At 45.4% G+C, this 25000-nt stretch overlaps 1 protein-coding gene across 7 annotated transcripts in view; it reads left to right on the top strand.

Annotated features, from left to right (window-relative positions):
• LOC130173384 (transcription factor COE3-like) overlaps positions 1-25000 on the top strand; it is a 160539-nt gene that overhangs the window by 108676 nt on the left and 26863 nt on the right. For 5 of the 7 annotated variants that reach the window (XM_056382622.1, XM_056382621.1, XM_056382618.1 and 2 more), the window contains 3 exons: positions 2714-2847; positions 5260-5386; positions 23205-23293. In XM_056382622.1, the coding sequence (XP_056238597.1) occupies positions 2714-2847; positions 5260-5386; positions 23205-23293 (350 nt within the window). The remainder of the gene's footprint in view (positions 1-2713; positions 2848-5259; positions 5387-23204; positions 23294-25000) is intronic. The other 2 variants (XM_056382619.1, XM_056382624.1) reach the window with 1 other exon arrangement.

Genomic DNA, 25000 nt, shown 5'->3' on the forward strand with positions numbered 1-25000 from the left:
ACCCTTCTGGGACTTACAGTAGAGCAAAACAAACCCTAAAACAATATCCCCCCAGTCAGACATCAGAAAGCCACTGTGTCCTTGCTCTGCTGTCTCTGTTGACTCGTTTTAAAGTTTGAGGCTTTTCAGGAGAGGTGGTGTAACTTGTTTGCTTGTTTTAACCTACTTGGAACACCAGACGGGTGGGACCTATGATATCAGGTCATCCAATAAAATCTTAGTGACAAATCTTAGCAAAGTAAATCGACTTTCACTGTCATACGCTTTTGTCTGAACTTCCAGTCACTCATCGTTATGTCCTCTTGGACAATCTCCACCCCTCTGGGACATACAAAAGGGTAAAACAAACCCTAAAACAATTTGCCACCAGTTAAGACTTCAACAATCTGCTGTGTCCTCCATCTTTCACCTCCCAGATGACTACCTCTGCAGTTTCCCTCAACATGTTCTAAAGTTTTGAGGCTTTTCCAGGAGCCAGTGATGTAATTGTCTCGTTTGGTTTAACCTACTTGCAGCACCAGATGGGTGGTGTTTATCACACCGGGGGCATATAGGACAGGATGAAGTTGTTGATCAAAGAAAAAGCAGAGTTAGCTGACCTCCAGTGATTGCCCAAACTTTTTCATACTTACTGTGTTGTCCTGCGTGGCTCACCCCACCTGTCTGGCATGTCTGAAGGGACAAAACAAACGCTACTTGACACGGATATGTCATTCATCAAGCTGAGATGTTCTTGTTTCTCACCTAGGAAAAAGCTCTGAGACACTGAGGAACCTTCATCAAATCAGCACTTAAACATTCATGTACAGAGGCGTTAGCGCTCAGAGGGCGCCAGCCGTACTGTACGGTGTCCTGCAGGGGCCAAAAGGGGCTCGTTGTTTACCAGACGGCCCTGTATCTCGGCCCGCAGAGGAAGCTCGGGGCCTTTCAACTCCTCCAGACTGGGATGTTTTCAGAGGCGATAAAAAGCTCCAACATCTGCTCCCGCCTTTGTCACCAACCCTCAACCCCCCCGTCTCCTTGATAAAACTTTCCACCGCCTGCTCCCAGCCTTTGTGCTCTATTCATATAATTGGAAAGTCACAATCGCCCCCTCCTCAGACCCACCGGACTGTTTGTTTACTGCTGTGACAAAAGGAGAAATTAATAAGGATATGACAATCGACTCCTCAGAGCGGGAAAAGCCTCGACCCTCCGCAGCAGCTGCAGGGTTCGGGGAGGACGAGTCTTTCCTTTCATCTGCAAACTCTGAGTGACTTTCACAAACTGATGCTGTGACCTCACAGCACCATGACTGTCCATGTCCATCAACACTGAAGTATTTGGATTAATCCGCCACTGAAAATAGGCCCCACAAATTCACTATTTCCTGTTTGTTTGATTAAAAGCTACAGTGAGCCGCTGTTTTAGGAAATTACTGAGACTTTTTAAAAAACATACCTGAAGATTCACGTCTTCAGTAAGAACCAATGAGCTCAGAGCTCAGAGTGTCCAGCAGGCCTACTGCTGCTCTCCTGAAATGATTGAGGTGCACCAGGAACTACACACTGCTCACTGCTGCACATTTCCACAAACCAGAAACTATTTGCTGAGATAGAAAATGGTAGAAACTCCCGGGTGGGAAAAAAGGTTTTGTCCGTGTCCCCAAAATGAATAAAAATCAAAATCAAATAAGATGTTTAAGTGTGTGTATTCTCCTTATAAAAGTTACTCTCCACATTTACCTTTTCATGGGCTTGTGCTGCCAGTAACTCGTGGTAGAAGGTCATTACTCTGCTAATAGTGGTGAAAATTGTAACTGTGATGTTTAATAGAGTCTAAACACAGCTTTATGGATCAGCTCACGTAGTAAACAAAAGGAAACTCAGAGCTCTGACTGGAATATCAAATCATCCCCCCAATAAAACAGCTCGCGGTCCGGGAAGAGGTTGTAAACCGGCGGAGCCTCGTCTTGTTTCCTCGCAGCTCGCGGTCCGCTGTCTGAATCGACTCGACTCTGTCGGACAACAGTCTAGTCATCACGGAGACGCTGTTTATGTGGAGCCCCTTATTGATCTCTGTGGCATTGGAAAAACCAATCATTTAGCATGTGTAAAGGTGGACTAACAGGCTGCTGCTGGATCTGTTCTGTGTGGAGGGAGCTCTGACCGAAGCTCTCTGTAACTTCTGCTGTTTAGTTAAACATGTGACGTCTTATTCTGAAACTGTTAAATCTTGTTTAGGGTAAACAGTCTGGTTGGAGGTCAGAGGTCACAGTCAGGGTCAAAGTAGCACCCCAAGTTAACTACTGTATATATATATATATATATAAAATATAATCTTTCTTAATCTTTTAATTCACTCTTCCTCTCGAGCTTCAAAATTAGAGAAAACTTAGGTAGAAAATTTGTCAGACAAAGTATAAAAGTTTAATTTATTCAACAGGAACAAAAATGTGAAGCTAATCTTAAACAAACTGTTTAAAACTGAACTGAGTGTGAATCTCAATGAAACTCTGTAACTAAACTTTTTTAAGCTGTAATTGAACTGTAATATCAACACACCTTCTTCTAAATTGAAAGATGCAGCTGTATTTTTAGCTTCTGTGTTTAACCGTTAGCTGACCTGAACCAAACTGTTTCACAGGATTAGAAGAGTCGATGATTTTGTGATTTATTTTTGTCTGAGTTTCTAACGGTCTCATGTTTCCTTCGTGTCGCCTGTGTTTCCGAAGCAGCCACGCCCTGCATCAAAGCCATCAGTCCGAGCGAGGGCTGGACGACCGGCGGAGCCACAGTCATCCTCATAGGGGACAACTTCTTCGACGGCCTGCAGGTCGTCTTCGGCACCATGCTGGTCTGGAGCGAGGTGAGCACAAAATTCATCTTTATTTCTTACAAAAATTAAAGGTCAACTAACAGATGCCAGATGTGGTTTTGGAATATATATATCGATATATATATATCGATATATATATCGATATATATATATCTATATATAGATATATAGATATATATAGATATATATACATCTATATACATCTCTATATATATCTATATAGATATATAGATATATATAGATATAGATATATATACATCTATATATATATCTATATATATATAGATGTATATATAGATAGATATATATATCTATCTATATGTAGATATATAGATAGATAGTTATATGTGCCGGTTAGAGTTCCTTTAATATGAAGATTTCCTTTTTTTTCCTGTTTTGAGTTTTTTGGCTAAATAAGTCATTTTGGTCATTATGATGGAAATCTGTTAATAGTTTTGACATTTTACAGACTAAACAAACTGATAATAAAAATACTTTTCAGCTCAATAAAACATGACTGATAGTTTCACCTCAATCAGCTACAACATTTGAAATTCGGCTTTTTTTCTTTGGAAATAGAAGAAATTGTACTTAGAAATCCTCTATTTATAATAATACTTCAAAGAAATAGATAGAATTTCTCATTTTGAATCTATTATTGATTAACCTGCTGCTTATTTTGTGAGAATAAGGGAATATTGATCATTTTAGCTGCATAAATGACTCAGTAAACTTTCTGTAGACTGGAGAATTGATTAAGTAATTGTTTGTAGTTTGGAGAGAACAGGTGTCATATTTACCTGTGACCATGTCTACACACCAACACTTTAAAGTGCTTCACTTCTCTTTTTCATTTGCTCTCTCTTAATGATGACAGTGAGTTTATCAGATTTAATCAATAACTGATCGGAGCTTCTGTCTGTGATCACCTGATCGGGGGGGTTTCTGAAAGCAGCTGCACACACCATGTTCTCCATCTTCTTCATCCACACACACATTCATCATCACACACACCTGCATCTGTATCTGCAGCCGTTCTGCATGTCCCCAAAAATATGTAGATTTAGTGCGAGTAGAGCTGCAGGAGAAGCGGCGCATACGGTGCATCATGAAATATTGAAGCGGGTCCAGAAGAGCAGAACACCTGGCGGGGAAGGAGGGAAGGAGCGAAGGAGGCGTGAGACAGACAGATATACCTCCACACGCTGTTTGCTTCACATCACACGCTCCGCACTTTGATCAGTGTCGTCTGGTGGAGAGCAGACGGACTCCAACGCCCAGCATCCCCCTGCACACTGACCCAGATCGGAGGAAGGGAAAGTTTTTATAGAGAGAGAAATCTGGTGCTGCAGGTTTTTACTGCACTGTTAAATAACAGGTGCCAAATCAGCACCAGTACGAGTTCTGCACACTGACTGTGGAGCGACAGACATTTCACACTGTTCTCGGTTCTGATCTTCGCTTATGAAAATTAAAAAAGGTTTTGAGAGTCGTTATAGAACCATCAATAATAGATCAGACAATTAAAAAAGCAGATAACGAACATGCAAACCATTAAAACAACATGTCGGTCTGAACCGAAGACGTCCCGGTGTTCTCACTCACAAACAAAATAAATCAGTGACTCCTGTCTGACACCAAAGCTTTGTCAGGTGACACATCCTCTCGTCATTGTTGAGTATCACTGTTTTAGTTATTTGGCTTTAAATCATCTGTTGAGCTGCCTTCCTACAGACTTTCAAGTTAAATCAAATGATGCATGCAACAGGCACCAGGCACATCACTGCAGCGTCAGTTCAACACTGAAATATCTGCTGAGACCAGTTTTCATTTCTGCTCTAACCACATGTGGCGTCCGACTCGCACTGACAGAAATGGAGAACAAATTACGGGTTTCATCACAAATCACTTCCTCCATTGCTCATAAAAGTGTTTCCTGCTGTTTACAGTATAATATTTCAAAACCTGAAGGGATCCCTTCATCCAGAACAACACAGCCCACTAAGAATCACCATACCAGATCCATAGTGATCATTTCATGTGCTGCTAGATTTATTTCTGCCTGATGGTAAACGTTACAAGATTGTGAAATATAACGACACAGCGTTAGGTATCATTAACCAACTTTCCCATCAATGGACTGTTGTTTCCCCTAATTCTTTTCTGTTTCCGTTGTCATGGAAACCTAGGAGGCTCGTACTTATAAATCAGTAGTTTGCCATTGGAACAATGATAAATAAAGTTGCTCTCAGATGTCACTGCACTGTGTATACAGACGTGTTTAGATCCCACATCAGTTCAGTGACGACCACAAGATTAAAGTTGCTCTTTAAATGTGCGTCATGTTTCATCTTTCATATAGTTCTACAACCAAAATACAACAAAATACTCGACTGTTCTGACCCCGATTGTTTGTGTTTGTGTTTATGTTTCATCATCCAGCTCATCACCCCTCACGCCATCCGGGTCCAGACTCCCCCTCGTCACATCCCCGGGGTCGTGGAAGTCACGCTGTCCTACAAGTCCAAACAGTTCTGCAAAGGAGCTCCGGGACGCTTCGTCTACACCGGTAAGACCGACAGATAACACAAGGACAAATAACACAAGGACAGATAACACAAGGACAAATAACACAAGGACAGATAACACAAGGACAAATAACACAAGGACAAATAACACAAGGACAGATAACACAAGGACAAATAACACAAGGACAAATAACACAAGGACAGATAACACAAGGACAAATAACACAAGGACAGATAACACAAGGACAAATAACACAAGGACAAATAACACAAGGACAGATAACACAAGGACAAATAACACAAGGACAGATAACACAAGGACAGATAACACAAGGACAGATAACACAAGGACAAATAACACAAGGACAGATAACACAAGGACAGATAACACAAGGACAAATAACACAAGGACAAATAACACAAGGACAAATAACACAAGGACAGATAACACAAGGACAAATAACACAAGGACAAATAACACAAGGACAGATAACACAAGGACAAATAACACAAGGACAGATAACACAAGGACAAATAACACAAGGACAAATAACACAAGGACAGATAACACAAGGACAAATAACACAAGGACAGATAACACAAGGACAGATAACACAAGGACAGATAACACAAGGACAAATAACACAAGGACAGATAACACGAGGACAGATAACACAAGGACAAATAACCCAAGGACAAATAACACAAGGACAGATAACACAAGGACAAATAACACAAGGACAGATAACACGAGGACAAATAACACGAGGAGCGATCCTGGTTGATTAACACTGGTCTGACAGAGAAGAATCTGGAGTATTTCATGATGATGAATGAAACTGTGTCCGGCTGCTGTTGTTGTTTTCTCTTTCTCAAGATGAAGACTTTGTTATAATTTCAGGAGGGATGATTCTTGCTGTGTTTGGACTCATAGTTGTTGATTTGTACAGAAGCACACTGAGGAAAAAACTTATTGTTGATGATATAACAATTAATAATAATAATTACAAGCTCTTTACCATTAGATCCAGATCTTATTACTAGATAATGATGATATGAGAATATATGAGAATAAGAGCACCGTCCTGTGAGAGTTTGTATCTACTGATCACAAAGCTGAACCTAATATCCAATATCTTATTGATTACATAATTTGGAAGTGTGTGAATCATCTGAAGCCTCTTGCTGTGGTTGTTTTACATGGAGCTTTTAAGTCCAAACACACGTCTCCTGATCACTTCCAATGGAAATACTCTCCATTTCCTGTTTCCTACACACTGACCCTGACAGCTCTGACCTCTGGAAACTTTTGGACCAACAGCACGAGTTGGTTCTGTTTAACCCGACGCTCTGTGGGATAGAGAAAGAGCTTTAATGGAAGGTTTAAGGTCTTTAGACTCCAGTCCCGTTGATACCAACAGGATCAGGCGTGTTATTGACTGTGAACTCTTGCTACATGCTGGAAGTGAAGTAAACATTTTCCCCGGTGTGTCGGTCCCATCCTCCTCTGCTTGTCCTTCAGACTCATTGTCTGCCGTCCACATGTACCGTCCGATGACTCCCTATCTGTCTCTTGATCAGTGCTTTTACTGTCCCCGATTATTCCGTCAGAATATCCAGATGTCATTCAAAGTAGCAGAAAGGTCAGATTGAAGCTGTTTAGTGCGATAAGTAAATGTCATAGCATCGGGCCGTGAAAGAGGCGAGCGTGTTCAGGCTTTCTGTTTAACACCACTTCCTCACCACTTCCTTCTTCTCGCTCTCGTCTTTGTTGGAGACGCCGCCTCTTCTGACGGCGGGGCGAAGCAGGGGAGGGATGAGACGGATGCTGACAATGGACGGTCCGGCCGCCGCCGCCGCCTCCTTTTGCAATGCTAATCTGTGATCCCATTTACAGATAGCACTGACAAGAGCTGCGAGCTTTGCTTTCACTCAGAGGCGTGTTGTGAATAGAGCCCGTTGTTATCTCCATTAGAGAGTGTTCTCCTCAGAAACATGCAGCAAAGGCCTGCAGGAGCCTAAAGGGCCAGACCGGCAGCTTTTCATCCGTATGGCATCAGCTTCATATTAAAGTCATCTGTACTGTATAAACACATGCTAAAAGAAATGGGAGAAAAATAAAAGCAGCAGTAAACAGAAGCTTCTAAAACGTCCCACACGACAAAAAATTTGAATTATAAGATATTTTGTGTAATTTCTTTTCTAGACTCTGATTTTCTAAAACAAAAAAGAGAAATCCAAAATCTGAGAGAACAGAGAAAAACTCAAATTAATGAAGAAGTTTTTAATTCCAGACTTCAGTTTCCTTTCATGTCAGAACAGATTCACAGATGTGACCATGTTGACTGTGATGGATTATCTCAGCTTCAGGTTTCAAGTTTTCATCTTGACCTCAGGGATTAAATAAAGGTTGTATGTGAGATTTATAGAAAAATATGGAAATTAGGAAAAAGACTTTTACAATATATATTTGTAATTAAGTAAGAAAATCCAGATGTAAAATGTGGGATGAACATTTTAAAAAGATAAATCAGTTAAAAGAATCCAGGTTTGAGAAACTGGATCATCCTGGATTTGAGAAGTACGTCGTCAGCGCCGATTATAAAAGTCTGACTTGGTAAAGGAGGTCGTGGATGTGTCGTCGCTCCGCAGTGATGACAATAATGAATCTGGACGGCCAGACACCAAACTGTGTTCACTCTCAGGTGTTTAACACTGACACACGTAAACAGGGAAATGAATAACCAGGCGGTTCCATGTAAATGTTCCAAACAGGATCCAGACTAATGTGCATTCAAACACTTTTACTGCAGCATGAAAATATGTTAATATAACAGTTTAATGAGACACTGAGCTCAGTTTGAGGAGGGTGTAACATGGCAGCACTAAATAATCCAACAGTTAAAACAATCTGAACTGAACTGGGACCAGCCTCATTCACACCGATGAAAAATACAATATGAAAACTGGTGTTCTGCTCCTTTAAATCCCAGGATCCTCGGCTTGCCGCCTTCAGCAGACAGATTCCACAAATCGAATGAGGAAACATGAACATCTGACTCCAGCTTGATTGATAGGGAAACAACAAAACTGTGCGTCCCTGAAGGCACCGCGAGGCTGAACCCCGACAGGTGGCTGCATCCTAACGTCGTTCAGTTTTTTTGTAATTCTCCCAAGTCTCCCTCTTCTTCTTCCCCCCCGCTCCTCCTGCCAGAGCGGCGGCCATATTGTGCACGCACATCGCCGGTTCGTCTGATTTACACATCCATATTTTAAGAGCGGGGACGCGTCAGTGTGCGTTTCCAGAGCGCGCTCATTGTGCCAGCAGCGTGTTGTGTTCATGAAATTGAAATGAGCCGAGGTTTAAAACACTGAACAGGCGAGCTGTGGATAATTCAGGAGGAGAGGAGAAGCATCATGATGTCATTTCCTTCAGGAGTTTACACTGAAACACACTGAGGAGCAAACATCCTGCTCCATCCGACTGAGGCCAGGAGGAATCAAGGCGAAATCCAGGAGGAATCCAGGAGGTTTCCAGGAGGAATCCTGGAGGAATCCTGGAGAAATTCAGGAGGAATCCAGGAGGAATCCAGGAGGAATCAAGGAGGAATCCAGGAGGAATCCAGGTGGAATCAAGGAGGAATCCAGGAGAAATCCAGGAGGAACCCTGGAGGAATCAAGGAGGAATCCAGGTGGAATCAAGGAGGAATCCAGGAGAAATCCAGGAGGAACCCTGGAGGAATCCAGGAGGAATCCAGGAGGAATCCAGGAGGAATCCAGGTGGAATCCAGGAGGAATCCTGGAGGAATCCAGGAGGAATCCAGGAGGAATCCTGGAGGAATCAAGGAGGAATCCAGGAGGAATCCAGGTGGAATCCAGGAGGAATCCAGGAGGAATCCAGGAGGAATCCAGGCCTCCAGTCTGTCCACATAAACACTCTTAATGACCCTGCAAACAGAACAGACTGAATCATTTTCCTGAGAGAATATTTGTTCTGGCAGCCTCCAGGAGGCGTGAGCAGGTTCCAGAGGAGGTTCCAGAGGTCCTTGAGGAGGTCTTGGTTCTCCTTGAGCAGGTTTCAGGGGTTTCTTAAGCAGATTGTAATAATCCTTGGTTCTGGCAGCCTCCAGGAAGCGTGAGCAGGTTCCAGAGGAGGTTCCAGAGGTCCTTGATTGTTCCAGTGGTTCTGAAGGAAGCTGAAGAGATTCCAGAGGTTTTGAAGAACGTTCCGGTATTCCCCGGTTCCAGAGGTTCTTAAGGAGGTTCCAGGGCTCGTTAAGTGGTCATGTGACATCAGTATCAGTACGAGTATGATCTAGGGTCTCAGGTGGACAGGTGAATGATTATGACGGACACCTGACAGCCAATCAGAGAGCAGGATTTGTGTGGCGGTGGTGCAGCGTTATATCCATGATGGTGAAGCTTTCTTTCATTAAAAGTCAGGCGGGCTGTGAACGTTCCCTCCCTTTCCTCACGCCACAGAGAGGAGGTGCAGCTGAGGGCGAAGCGACGAGCAGCAGATCCCAGTGTTTTCCCAGATTCCCTCTCTCTTCCTCTGTGCAGCTTAAAGCAGCTTCAGGATCTGATCCCGAGGCTTCGCTCTGAAAAATCAGCCAAAGGCAAAAACACTGAGCGGAATGACAAGAGGAGTGTGAGAGGAGAGAGGAGTTAAAGTGATTCCTCCTGCACCTGAGACTCCTCTACCTCCTCAGTGTACCAACACTTCTGTACCACAGTCTGACGCCATCAAGACACGCTGCTGCTTCATCAGCTCCTTCTGCTTCCACACTGCTTCTCTTTCCACAGCTCTGTGCCCGTCCTTTCTTTGGTTCTGCAGGCCTGCAGTTTTTGTAGTTTTTGTAGTTCCTTGGTTCTGTAGTTTTTGTAGTTTTTGTAGTTTTTGTAGTTCCTTGGTTCTGTAGTTTTTGTAGTTTTTGTAGTTCCTTGGTTCTGTAGTTTTTGTAGTTTTTGTAGTTCCTTGTCGTTTTTGTAGTTTCTTGTAGTTTTTGTAGTTTCTTGTAGTTTTTGTAGTTTTTGTAGTTTTTGTAGTCCCTTGGTTCTGTAGTTTTTGTAGTTTCTTGGTTCTGTAGTTTTTGTAGTTTCTTGTAGTTTTTGTAGTTCCTTGGTTCTGTAGTTTTTGTAGTTTTTGTAGTTTTTGTAGTTCCTTGGTTCTGTAGTTTTTGTAGTTTTTGTAGTTCCTTGGTTCTGTAGTTTTTGTAGTTTTTGTAGTTCCTTGTCGTTTTTGTAGTTTCTTGTAGTTTTTGTAGTTTTTGTAGTCCCTTGGTTCTGTAGTTTTTGTAGTTTCTTGGTTCTGTAGCTTTTGTAGTTTCTTGTAGTTTTTGTAGTCCCTTGGTTCTGTAGTTTTTGTATTTCCTTGGTTCTGTAGTTTTTGTAGTTTTTGTAGTTCCTTGGTTCCGTAGTTTTTGTAGTTTTTGTAGTTCCTTGGTTCTGTAGTTTTTGTAGTTTCTTGTAGTTTTTGTAGTTCCTTGGTTCTGTAGTTTTTGTAGTTTTTGTAGTTCCTTGGTTCCGTAGTTTTTGTAGTTTTTGTAGTTCCTTGGTTCTGTTTTACCCTCGGCGGAGCAGCTGGTGTTGAATGAGTCGGGCGGTGCTGCTGTGGGTCCAAGCTCCCGGCTTCAGAGCTTGTAATGCACAGATCAATGTTGCCTGTGGGGGCGGGGGAGGGGTGAGGGGGGGTGAGGAGGGGGGGGGGTGTTGGAGGATCGATGGGTGCTGAGTTATTGCGGCTCGGCCACTGATTTTTAGAGAGCTGTGTTTTCCCAGGAAAGTCAATACCTCCAGGCTCCTCTCATTAATTTCAACCCCATCCATCCCCCAACGCCCCCCCCCCACTCCCCACCCCCCCTGCAGCTGCACCTGGGGATCTGCAGCTCCACAGAGGGAGAACAGTGGGGGGGGGTACTAGGAAAAAGGAGGAGGGCGAGGGAGAAACTGAGATGATGAAGTCAGAGTCATAAGAAGAGGAGGGGAAGACAGGAGGAGAGAAACTCAGATTATAAAGTCAGGAAAGGAAAAGGAGAAAAGAGGAGGATAGATGGAGGAGGAAGACGAAGGAGGGAATGAAGATGAATAACTTGAAGGAGGAAAGGAAGGAAGAGAGGATATGTGAGGGGGGAGGAGGGGGAGGAGGAGGGAGGGGGGGTGTGGTTCCTCTTTAAAAACAGACTGAAGGAGGATATTGATTCAGATTCGTTCGCTCACAGCAGCTCCTCATCTGCATTACAGAACAATAAACTCAGTTCTTCATCATTTACCCCTAAATGATGCCCCCCACCCCCCCACCCCCTCCTCACCCCCCTGAGCCCACCTCAGTTATCAGCAGGGTTTGCACTGATGTGTGGGATGGGGGGTGGAGGGGGGAGGGCTTGTTTCCTTTGCCTGTGAGGGTTTTGGGGAGGGTGATTCTCTGGGGGGGGGAATCACCTCTGGCAGGCCTCAACAAGCCTGAACCCCCCCCCCCCCCCCCGATCTCCATCCCCTCCCTGAGGCCTGCTGGGAGCAGAGGTGTGGCTGCTGTCGGCGAGTGAAGGTGTTGAGATCATGAGATCATCTCTGCTGCGGCAGCGTCACGTGATGTCATCAGAAGAGATAAATGATTATTGATCAGTGATCACAACCTATAGATGATCAGCAGCAGGAGTTTCAGTGTTTTCATCCTGTGAAAAACAAACTCATCCTCTGAGGCAGGAGAGTAAATGTTCTCTCCACCTATGGATTTAAAGGGTGTCGCCGAGGATTGTGGGAGTCAAACATGTTAATGGACGCACATGCAGCTACAGCACACACACACACACACACACACACACACACACACACACACACACACACACACACACACACACACACACACACACACACACACACACACACACACACACACACACACACCAGGAGGAAGAGGGTCCGGCAGAGATAATGAGCTTCGTTCTTAAAAATAGTCACATGGATCTCAGAGGTCAGAGGTCGGCTCTCCTATTTAACGTCTGTTTTCTAAATAACCGGTCAGTGGGCGGAGTGAGACGTGATGCGTCCTCCCTCGTCTCCATTTTGCTGGTGTTCATGTCTCTGTGGGAGCGTCGCTCAGATCCAGCTGCTCGCCCGCTGGATTCAGTGTGTGTGAGGACACGACGGTCACATCTCTCGTGATGTAACGCCCTCCTCACGTTCCCTCCGGGTCATGTGACGGTTGGTGGATTCACTTCCTGGATCCTCAGACTGGAATCTGATTCAGGATCAGGTTTCAGGAAGTCTGGCTCAGGATTCATCAGGGACTCTGGGTCTAATGACCTGTGACCTGTGGTGACAGAAAATCACCACTTCAGCTTCTTTCATGTGACTTCATCAGACCTGGGCCTGTTGCCGTGGTTACAGGTGAGACCACTCACCTGGACTCAAGGATGAACTGATTGGAATTTGATGGCCAGAGGTCAAAGGTCAGGGTCACTGTGACATCATAATGTTCTGTAAAAACACACCAACTTGAGTTGAAGTGACAAACACCAGGTTGGTCCTGAGACTACTCCACGTCCACATTATGTACTACTATATATATCATAGTATATATTACTATATAATGTCCACAGTACACATTATATAGTAATATTTATACTGTTGTGTAATTTGAAGGGATTCCTTTCAGGAGAAAGACTCTGCGCTTGTTCTGGATTTGAACTGAGATATTGCGACAGACGGAAGCTCCAGCTCTTTCCACATTATCTCACTGTAGGAATGTTAGTTGAGGAAATGTACCACAGTGTTATACACTGTAATGCACCGTGCTGTACGGTGCTGTAATGTACTGACGGTGCTGTAATACACTGACGGTGCTGTACTGCACTGACGGTGCTGTAATACACTGACGGTGCTGTAATACACTGACGGTGCTGTACTGAACTGACGGTGCTGTAATACACTGACGGTGCTGTAATACACTGACGGTGCTGTAATGCACTGACGGTGCTGTAATGCACTGACGGTGCTGTACTGAACTGACGGTGCTGTAATGCACTGACGGTGCTGTGCTGAACTGACGGTGCTGTGCTGAACTGACGGTGCTGTGCTGAACTGACGGTGCTGTGCTGAACTGACGGTGCTGTACTGAACTGACGGTGCTGTAATGCACTGACGGTGCTGTGCTGAACTGACGGTGCTGTACTGAACTGACGGTGCTGTGCTGAACTTCTGCACAGACGTCTTTTAAACACCTCTGAACTCCTCCGAGCTCTCGGCCTCTGAACGCTCAGGCCTGGCAGCAGCTCCTATCAGCACCACTGGAAACACAATGAAGCACTTTGTACGTTTTACTCTTCCACCCCCGACACACACACACACACGCACACACACACACACACACACACACACACACACACACACACACACGCGCACACACACACACACACACACACACACACACACACACACACACACACACATGGAAGGCATTAGCAGATTGTTCCATAAGGTCTGCTAAAGGTCTTGTGAACATGTAACCGAGAGGCGAAAGTTAAACCTGGAATCTGAACCACTAAAGTTTTTCTGGAAGAAGAGGTGGAAGCTCCCTCTCTCTTTTTCCTATCACCCCTCCTCCCTCCTCCCCCCCCCTCTCTCTCTCTGTTCCCGTTCGTCCTCTTGACACATGTGAAGCACCGTTCACTAATTGACTTCTGAATTTTTATTGTTTAATTACTGTCACAGTAACACATGGAGGCAATTATGCGCGACGGGCTCAGGATCAGCTTCCAGTCAGAGAGGGAGGAACCGAACACTCGTCCTCTCACGGTGACGTGGAGGGAAAACCACCCACATCATAAATCACACTTTAATGTTTTACTGCGGATCAAACTGAAAAACCCCAAATTTCACTTTTCTTCCGCTCGAGTCTTGACGACAAAATTCTTCTTTGTAAGGTTTTTATTTTTCAGACGTGATGATGGGAAACTTTTAGATAAACCCCTCCCTCAATACACTCCTTTATTTTCCCTCCATTTAGTCATGTGAGTTTTATCTTTGGCATATTTTATCCCAAATAATCAGGACGTGTTATTTTTATGTTTACATTTTAAAACAGCTGCAAACAACATCTTAAATGACTAAAGACAATCATTTCAAATAAAAACACATTATAAAGAAGCTGGTTGTTGTGTTTTACAGAAGTCAGTAACATTTTCTCTTCTGTAACTTTAAACACAGCACTGTGTTCAGTTTATTAGGTACACCTGTCTGACCCCAGCTGTCCTGTAGTAAATCCTGTGGAGCAGTTATATCCTTCATGTCTTAGTTTGGCTTCATATGAAGCTGTTTCACCTTTTTATTAAGATAATAGAATCACTGCCTGTAAGTAAAAGTGTAGATGTTTAAAACCTGTTAAAGGTGAAGAAGAGTCTTTTTCTGCGACTGATCGAGAAACTAAATTAAAAAAAATAATTAACAGATAATGGAAAAAACTGTTAACTTATTAACTGTTTGTCCAAACGTTGTGTTGAAAGCTCACATCTGTCTGACGCCTCGAGGGACAGGGCAGATGTTTTAAATAAACTTCACCTGTGATTTAAAGCCTCACACCTGAGTTCACCCGCACTCACCTGTCTCACCTCTGCAGCAGCTTCACTTCCCGCCACTTCAGACTGATCTCAGCACAGCGGCCGAGTGAGGAGAGAAATTCAAAGCAAGACACTTTATCAATCAGTGGAGTCACTAAAACCCTCCACACCCCCCCCCCCCCCCCCCCCACTCCACTCGCCCCAGCTGCAATCGATGCTCATAGAAATTTCATGAACTTTAAACTGTGATTGACAGGCAGCTCAGGCCCCCCCGACCGCCACGAAGCCCGGGCCCTGACACATGGGGGGGGGGGGTTATAGAGTTGGTGGGGGCAGGAAACAGTCAGAGGGTTTTCACAATAAATAAATAAATATAGATGAATATAGGCTGTATATGAATTCAATAACCTGCAACCTACATGTTTAAATGGATTTAGGAAACAGAACTTCAAACAACACGTGGGAATAAAATAAAAATAAAAGTGAGAAGATTCTCAGAGTCTTGAATCCTGAGTCTCAGTTCTTGTTCAGGTTCAGCTCTGCTCAGTCGTCATGTCTGTCCTCTCCTGTTGACCTCGTCACACGGTTGAACTGTGAGGGTGGAACATCTGGAACGTGACACCTGATGTGAGGAGACGTCACTGAGCGGCGATCTCACGGCGCTAATGAAACAACAGGAGCGGCTCGTCTCGTCGTCTTTGATCTGGGCGCTCTGCTCTTTTAATAGACAGCAGAAGTGTGCTCTCCGCCGGGGGAGTTCCTCCCCCCTCAGCAGAGACGCACCACATTTCATATATCAAAGAGCACTGCTCCACTTAGGGAACGGGGACTCGTGGAACTAATGTCAGGTAATTAGCTGTTTCTGTGGGGGCATTTTCGGCCACCACTCCAGAAAATAATAACTTCTCAGGTGGGGGGCCTATTTCTTTGAGGCAGTCCTCTCCTCCTCAGCCCCGCCGCTCGGCTCTAATCACGGGGAGGTAATTATTCGCTGATTAACATGCTGGATCTGGGCGGATGTTCCCTCTAATCACAGTGGTCGTTGCGTCAGCGGCGGCTCTCGGAGGAGGAAGCAGAAGGGGCGTTGGCGTTCTTCTGTCACTCCGGTCCCGAGAGCCGCGGGACGACAGGAGGCGAGATGTTCATCTGGGTTACAGAGACGACGTGTCTGTCCCCAGACAAACAGAGGAGTGAGGACGAGACCAGGTTACCTGCAGCTCTGAGAATACCTGGCAGGTGTTGGGGGAGGGGGGGGGGGGGGGGTCTCATCATTTGTTCCTTAAATCACTTAAATTACCTTCATCTGCCGCCACGAGGAGCGGAGACAGTCCAGCTGTCACCGCCGGCTCGTCTACATCTGATCTCATTATGACTGTCCCTCTAATGGAGACATGAAGCACTGTGTTCAGGGAGAGACCAGGACCAGGACCAGGAGAGACCAGAGACCAGGAGAGACCAGGACCAGGAGAGACCAGGACCAGGAGAGACCAGGACCAGGAGAGACCAGGACCAGAGACCAGGACCAGGAGAGACCAGAGACCAGGAGAGACCAGGACCAGAGACCAGAGACCAGGAGAGACCAGGACCAGAGACCAGGAGAGACCAGGAGAGACCAGGACCAGGACCAGAGACCAGGAGAGACCAGGACCAGAGACCAGGAGAGACCAGAGACCAGGAGAGACCAGGACCAGGAGAGACCAGAGGAGTGTGTTGGAAATAAATAAAAAAATGAAACTACTCTTCAGTGGGAACCAATGAGCTGAGCGCCACGGACAGGAGGGAAGAGTTAAGAGACGGACTGACACAGTTTAGATCAGTAGAAGAAGAAAACTGTAAAACAACATCAGATGTTTGAGGCTTCGTGTGGTGAAGAGACCGAACGCAGCGTCTCGTTGTTGTTGTTGTTGTTTGTGTCCCCTCCTCTGTGCGACGACTGACTGATGAATTGAAAGTGGAGGAATAAAACAGCAGATCAATAATCTGCTGAAGAGATGCATCCTGGGTGTTATGGCGGCGTATCAACAGCCGACGCCAGTTGGCCACTTGACAAGCAGCAAAACAAATCAGCCCGTCCACTTAAGGCTCAGCATGTAGTGCATCTGTCAGACCCCACCCCCCGGAGGAAGTGAGGAATCAGCAGCAGCGGCGATCCGCGGGCAGCAAGGCCAAACGCCGCTCTGACCTGTATCAATCATACAGCCGGGGGAGCCAGGAAATTGCGGCACATGTTGCAGCGGGATGGAGACGCGTCTTGAAAGGTGTCGGGGGAGTCGCCACTCAGCGGCGTGTTTCATATGGAATATGGAGTCTATTTGAAATGATAAGTGTAATACAGGAGCAAACCACGCAGAGCCGCAGCAGATAAAGTCAATCTGCGGCTCATCGGGGACATGACTGCGCCTTCCACAAGGCCATCAGCGCACAAACAAAAAGGTAAAGGTGAGCGGGGATCCCCCAAAGTGCATATTTCATCTCCGGCTGGTAAACACGGACAAAAACAGATTCGCACTCAGAGAGCGAGCGAGCGGCGCCGCTGAGAAGCAGCAAATGAAAAATAGCGAGGGATAAATAAATGTAAACAGTTGTGAGGAGCAGGATGTAAACAGAGGCTTAGTGAATGTATACATGCTCCTCTGAAGCGTGGAGGCCTGGTGGATTGTGGGAGCCGCGGCGAGCGGGTAATGAGCTGCAGAGATGTAGCAGTAATCCAGCGTCCTCCCTCCAGAGCTCTGATCCTCTGATCCGTTATCAGCCCAGTGATCTGAGGCTGAGCAGAGAGGAAGAGGAAGCTTCCCCCTCAGCTTCCTCTCTTCCTCTGTCACTGACTCAGCACAGGTGAGACTCACCTGAACTGACTGTCATTTCAATCTTAACGAGCTCGTTTGGGAGTTTTATCTTAAATTTCAACAATTTAATTTCATGAAGGTTTTTATACAAAGACCAGGATCCAGTGGAGTCCAGAGAGAGAGCCCTGAGGGCCCCCCCTCCTTCTCTCAGCTTCATCCATCAGTTAGAAGAACATGGTGATGTCACTCAGTACTGGTCAGAAACCAACCAATCAGACGATCAGACAGGTTGTAAACAAACCTCCAGGTCTTTCACCTTCAGCAGTTTGTTTTGAATAGTTCCATCTGGACGTTTTCATTGGCTCACAGCGACAGCGTCGACGCTGTGAGGCGTTCAGCGGCGGGTCTGGGAGGGTGCAGGGTTCTGGATGTGGTGGTCCAGGTCTAGACTCTGGGGGGTCAGGTTGTAAAGTTTCCCGTCTGTGTCGTGTCACTCTGTCGTGTCTCCGACTTTGACCTCTGACCCCTCTCAGGTGGGCCGGTTGTGTCTGACTGTGTGAGAGGAGCCATGCGTTACCATGGGAACAGGCTGTTGGACGGAACCTGTGATTGGTCATTGATCGACTTTGGTAATGGGTTCGGACGCAAAGGCTCCTGGGAAAGAGACCTGCGTTGAAGCATTTAGCCTGCTCTTATTTTGAAAGGTGCGAATACAAACAAACTTGAGACGTTTTGTTGAAATCACCATCAGCTTCCTGTCGCTCTCATGGTGTTTGATTGACAGTAACTGAGACATCATCCACTTCCTGTCGTGTCAAACAACAATAAAGACGAAGACAGATTCAGTGACTGAAGCAGCTTTTACTATTTCAATTATTTTATTATTATTTATTTAATTCATGATGGGAAATAAAACTCAGAAAATATAGTTTAACTGAATTAAGGAAATAAAATAATCCAGATCAAATTTTATTTTCATTTATTGAGAAGTTGATTAATAAATTCTCGCCTCAGTCTCTTTTTGTCCCCCCCCCCCCCCCCCCCCACCACAGTCACTTAGTCGCCTGATAACAGAGCGCTCCACTCAGCAGGACGCCGACCAACCGTTTGATCACTTTCACAGCGAGGAGAGAGAGAGAGAGAGAGAACCAACCACAGAGGGCGATAAATACTTGATTAAATATATAAAGAAACCCCCCCACCACCACCCCCCACCTCTGAATTATCTTCCTCTCCTCCTTTTGTGATTTATAAAAAACATCAGACAGCAGGAGAAAAGCTCCTCACACAGAGAAAAGAGAGGGAGAGAAAAATCAATACAAATTACGATGGAGAAAGTGGCACTGATGCCTGGAATTGCAGCATATGTTTACACTAAATCAGGCAATCTGTCTTCATATGGGCGGTGTAATGCGTGGGGGGGGTCAGGGTTCGCGCTGCCAGCCGCCGCTCTCCAATTACTCGGGCTCTTTGCAGGGAGGCAGCCGGTATCGATTGGCTGGGAGGAGCGCGGGGCCCTGCAGGCAGCCAATGGGGCGCTGGGGTCAAAGTGCAGCGAGATTTTAATAAGGGGACGTAATGGGCTTAATTTCTGCAGAGGGAGGGGGGAGGGAAGGGGGGGGGGGACTCTGAGCCGCCTGTCCAGAGGTTCATTAAAAGCCTCTGTCTCTGTCTTTGTGTCTCCCTCCGTCTGTGATCTGAGCAGCAGATCGTCTCTGAGGAGAGAAGGCTCCTCGTGCAGGAGGTCGCCGGTTCAAATCCCAGCACGAACACACGGCTAAACATGTACAAGACATGTACAAGAGTCAACAACCACCAGTCAGACCTCGGACAGGGAGAGTCCAGACTCCAAAATATAGAAGAGATATTCATAATAATATTCATAATAATAACAATATTCATAATAATAATAATAATATAATATAGAAAAAACATAAAATAGACATAAAAACATGTTGATGTAAAATGAAAAACATTAAACACTTGAAGGTAAAATTAGATAAAATAATGAATAAAATAATGAATAATTAAAGAAGAAGACGTTTAAAAGAAGTGCTGAAAAGCAAAGTGCAACATTTCAGAGCGAGTGAAAGGCGAAGTGAAGAAATTAGTTTTTATCTTTTAAAAACAGCTGACCTGTGATATCTATATCTATAGATACAGACAGGGCGTAGTCTCCTGAGTCACTCCCCTGCTCTCTGTCCCACTTCCTGTCTCTCTACACCTTCCTGTCAAAGACTTACAAAATAAAACACTTTAAAAGAAGTTTGGAAAGAATCATCATTGAACCCTAAAAGAGGAAATAAGTGTGACGCAGTATAATGATGGAAACACTGTAGGATCTGTAGTGATGTCACTTTCTGCTCCAGTCAGCTGTTCAGTGTAAAGAGTTTGTCTTTAACCTGAGTGACTGTTGAGACTGGTATCACCTGAAGACACACACACCTGAGCAGTCACTACACTGAGCATGTGCGAGCCGGTGTGACCTCATCCTTTACACAGGTCTCAGTTTCTGTCCGTCCAGACTACAACACAACCCCAGAGTTTTCAGAATAAAACACAACCCCAGAGTTTTCAGAATAAAACACAAGCCCAGAGTTTTCAGAATAAAACACAACCCCAGAGTTTTCAGAATAAAACACAAGCCCAGAGTTTTCAGAATAAAACACAACCCTAGAGTTTTCAGAATAAAACACAACCCCAGAGTTTTCAAAATAAAACACAACCCTAGAGTTTTCAGAATAAAGATGGTCCAGTCGGGAGTTTTAAGTGTTTTCGGGGTTTGAAGAGTCGTGTGGACGTCGGGAGGAAACGTAGGAAGAGAAGAGTTTTAAAATGAAAATGTAATCGTGTGGACGGAGACGTATTTCCACTTTAGTCCCGGTGTCGTCACACGGACCATAAATACCTGCTGGTACCTGCAGAGTGGAGGGGTCGGACCTGCAGTAAGTGGATCTGTATCAAAGGCCACGAGGTCACAGATCAGAAACCTCCTCCTCCTCCTCCTCAGATACAGATGAAGAGTTAAACACCCCCCCCCCCCCCCCCCTCTATCTCTCTGAGTGTAAATGGGTTTTTTATTCAATCACAGCAGTTCCCATCGTGCCTTTCACTTGTTTTATAAGTTGGGATGTATGTACGCGGCGTCGAGAGGCAACAATCCGGTTTGGGATTCATCGCTGATTGCTGCGCGTGTCGTCCTGATGCATTATCTCCATTCATCCTCCGCTGCTCTGCATCCCCCCAAAAAGTCTCTTTGGGATCCAACAATGAATCCCTCTTTCACCGGCGGCGGGCGGAGGTAATAGATTCAGGCCACGCCGCTCTCTGCTTCCTCTCAGGGAGGCGGGGAGGCAAGAAATCCAACATGGAAGCCTGCGGCGAGGGCCACGTCCCTCAGCGCTCTGTCACCCTTCAGATATCATCCCCACCCCAGTCGCAGCCTGAAAGCCCTTTTTCTCCTCCGCCTTCCGCCGCTCGAAACGAGCTCCGACAAATTTGATTTAGCAGCTCGCGCTCGCCCATTCCCGGGGAAAGAAAACAAATATTGTTATAATGGTAATAACATCTATTTGGAGCGCCGGCGACAAACGGCGGCGGGGCCCTTTGAAGGAGACCCCTCTGCGCCGCTGTATAGCTGCCTTATTCTTATTCATGAAAGCCGCGGTTATGCATATTAGCGCAAACTAGCTATTCTACTCACCGGCATTTGGTGTGTCAATCATCCTTACAGAATACAAGAGCCAACGCTGACAAAAGCCGAGTGGCCGAGATCGGCTGACAAATTGTCCCCAAAGTCAAATTTGACAGCCTTTTATGATTAATGGGCTTGATTATGGAGAAGTATCTCCCCCAACTCATTTCCGGGTGTTTCTCCTGCTCCGCTCGCTGCGTGTGGAGGAGGAGGAGGAGGAGGAGGAGGAAGAGGAAGGCAGAGTGTTTGTGGAGGTGAATGAGTGGAGGAAAGAAAAAAGAGAAGAAAGGGGCTCAGTGGAGGGAGGCGGGATTGAATTAGTGGTGAAAAGGCGAGAGCGAGGAGGACAGGTGGAGTGTGAGGTCTCACACTTAATAAACAGCAGGAAGATAAGAGAGAGAGAGAGAGAGAGAGAGCAGCTGACACTGCTCTCTCTCTCTCTCTCTCTCTCTCTCTCTCTCTGTTAGTGGTCACTGTTAATAAGAAGCAACACGCTGAAGATCAGAGAGTAAAACCTTCATCCTGTAACTGCACTGTAAAAAATAAATGTCTCTAATGTACCACACAGATATTTATATTATTATTATCATCATGTCAGGACATCATCATCATCATCATCATCATGAGCTTTATTTGAACAGCACCTTTCAAACACAATCACAAACTGCTTTACAAGATAAAACGAACAATAAGAAATAAATGTTTTACATCAGGAGAGAGAAACGTCACAACGAGGTGTAATTTCAAAAAATGAGATAAAACAGTGTAAAATAATTAAATGAATCAACAAGAAACAGAACGATGATTTAATATAATAATACATTCAGATTCAGACCCCGAGCCCTAAACACACACACACACACACACACACACACACACACACACGGTGGTTAGATACAGATGTTTGTTTAAAACATTATGAAACAGATAACAGGAAAGAAGATATATTTCTAATCTTTCTCCTACGTGTGAAACAGAGTCTGAGTCTGTTTTGTTAAAGATCAGATGAAACTTGTACATTTATCTATTCAGACAAAGTTCCAGTTGTTTTGTTCAGTATATTTCTTTATGTTTCATTAGTGTCGGGTGATTGGACGAAGGTGTGACTAGTTGTTTTATTTTTGGGATGATTTGGGCGGGGCTTGTCCGGCGTGGCGAGCTCAGCAGGATGTGGTTTTCACAACTTGTTCGTCTCGTCTGTTTTTAAAACTAAAATGGTCCCAAAGAGGTGATGCTGTGTTTGTTGAGTCGGACCGACGGCTTTAACAAATGTCTCAAGTGAAGGATGAAATAAAAGAACTGTGGTTTCCTGTCAGAGACGTCAGCTGATCCTCGGAGCTGCTGCTTCCTCCTGGTGGAAACCAACATCAGCACTGAGTTTCTAATGACGTTTGATTCATTCACTTTGAATACGAGACTCTGTTTCCCTTCTTCACTGAAGATGAACGTTTCTCTTCTGTCTGAGCCGTGACTCCTTAAATATTTAATTCATTCCTAAACATTAGAGCAAGTTCATACACAGTCTGAATATAACTGTGATTTTTATGAATGAGGATTCTGAGGATTCCTCGAAGGCAGCAGCACATCTGGAGCAGATGTGTTGTGTTCAGGTGTTTGTTGATCCAGATTTTCAGGAAATAGTAAATCTCCTCATCTCTGCAGGTTTAAAGATCTTCTTCATTCTGTTTGACGAACTGTGTGTGTGTGTGTGTGTGTGTGTGTGTGTGTGTGTGTGTGTGTGTGTGTGTGTGTCAGCTCGAGTTCATCTCTGTTCCTAACCGCTGCTCTCTCTCTTTCTCTCTCCCTCTTGTTCATCCCACAGCCTTGAACGAGCCGACCATCGACTACGGCTTCCAGAGGTTACAGAAGGTCATCCCTCGCCACCCCGGGGACCCCGAGAGGTTACCTAAGGTCAGTGGAGACGAGTCATTAAGTCGCTGCTGTGTGCGCTCGCTCGGGTCAGAGGTCAGAGGTCAGGTTCAAGGCCGGGAAGTTTGTGTTGTGTGGCAGGTAGGACCCAGAATGCACCTGTCAGTCAGAGTGTGTAATCAGGTTTTACAGCCACATTAAAGGCAGGTGGAAGCTGAAGTGGCAGTTTGTCCCTGTGTGGCTGCCGTAGACCACCTGCACCGCTGACTTTAAGGCTTCTTGTGTTATTTAATGCAGCGCAGGACCCGAGCGGAGCTGCCTGATTGGATTTGTTGGTTCTGCTCAGTACACTCTTGGCAGCGGCGGCGCTGCTCGCTGCCAGCGGGGCAGATTGTTCCCGATCCTTCAAACAGGGAACAGCTGTTTATGGGAGCAAATCCTGCCGCCGCCGCTCGCACTGCGTTTTGTTTCCCCTCGACTGGCGGGGACCAAGCTTTGGACGGCGTGAGGCGGCGAGGGGAAGCCGCGATGTGTGACCTGATGAATATGGAGAGTCAGGACGGAGCAGGTGACTAGAGGTGACTCCTCTGGATCCCAGATTATTGATCATGTATCAGATATCAGCTTCATCCATCATCTCCTCTTTCCTCTTCTTCTTCTTCTCTTTCTCCCTCTTTTCCTCTCTCTGTCTCTGTGAACTGAATTTCTCGAGGTGTTTGTTGAACAAAGAAGAAGTTTAGAGACGTTCTCTCACTGTGACGTAGATCATCAACAACTTCCTGACACTTTCTTTATTTACTTCTTCTTCCTTCACGCGTCACGTTCTTCAGACGAACACAGACTGACCTCACGTGGTTCATGTGCGTTCACAGTTTAATCTGAAGCCGGTGCAGGAGGAAGATTTTCATCTGTGGTGAAATAAAGAGAAAAGCAGCAGAAGCACATTTAAAAACCCATTAAACAGCAGCAGCTGGAAAGAGTCAGTGAAGAGAAGCGAGTGTGATCCCAGTTAATGGAGTAAAAAACACAGAAACGCTCCTTTAAGATTCATGTAGAAAAACATCAGCAGTGAAATCTGTAAAAACAGACACGATCCTGGTTTGAGCTCCTGTCTTTACACACACACACGCACACACACACGCACACACACACACACACACACACACACACACACACACACACACACACACACACACACACACACACACACACACACACCCACCGTGCAGCCGTCAGGTGCTCTGGTTAGTATGAAGAGATTATTTTGGCGGCTGCCGACTGTGAGGCTAACTGAGGCAGATTCTTTGAGGCAGCGAGCGGCGGCGGCGGCGGCGAGCATCAGATGGGCTCTGACACTCGAAAGCAGCTGCCAAATTGAAACCATTTATCAAAATCTGACATCGGAGATCCAGTCACCAAAAAAGCAGTTTATTTGTAAATTGATACTAATAGTGAGCATACATTGTCTGGCCCTTTGATGGCCTGATTTGCAGCCAGAGTGGGACGTCAAACACCCCCCCCCCCCTCCTCCCGCCAGCCTGTTAAATATTTATTTATTCAAAAGAAAACTGAATAAGACCGCAGATTTTTTTTTTTCTGTTTTGGACAAGAGACAAATCAGAGCGAGAGGAAAAAGCAAAGCGGCGAGCTGTTGGGTCGCAGCCGGCGAGGCGGCGGGATGGCGTGGTCATGTGACCGAGCAGCGACGGGTTAACTGGGCCTGTCACTTCCTGTTTGTTTTCACCTGCA

The sequence above is a fragment of the Seriola aureovittata genome, chromosome 8, assembly GCF_021018895.1.
Source record: "Seriola aureovittata isolate HTS-2021-v1 ecotype China chromosome 8, ASM2101889v1, whole genome shotgun sequence".
NCBI lineage: Eukaryota > Metazoa > Chordata > Actinopteri > Carangiformes > Carangidae > Seriola > Seriola aureovittata.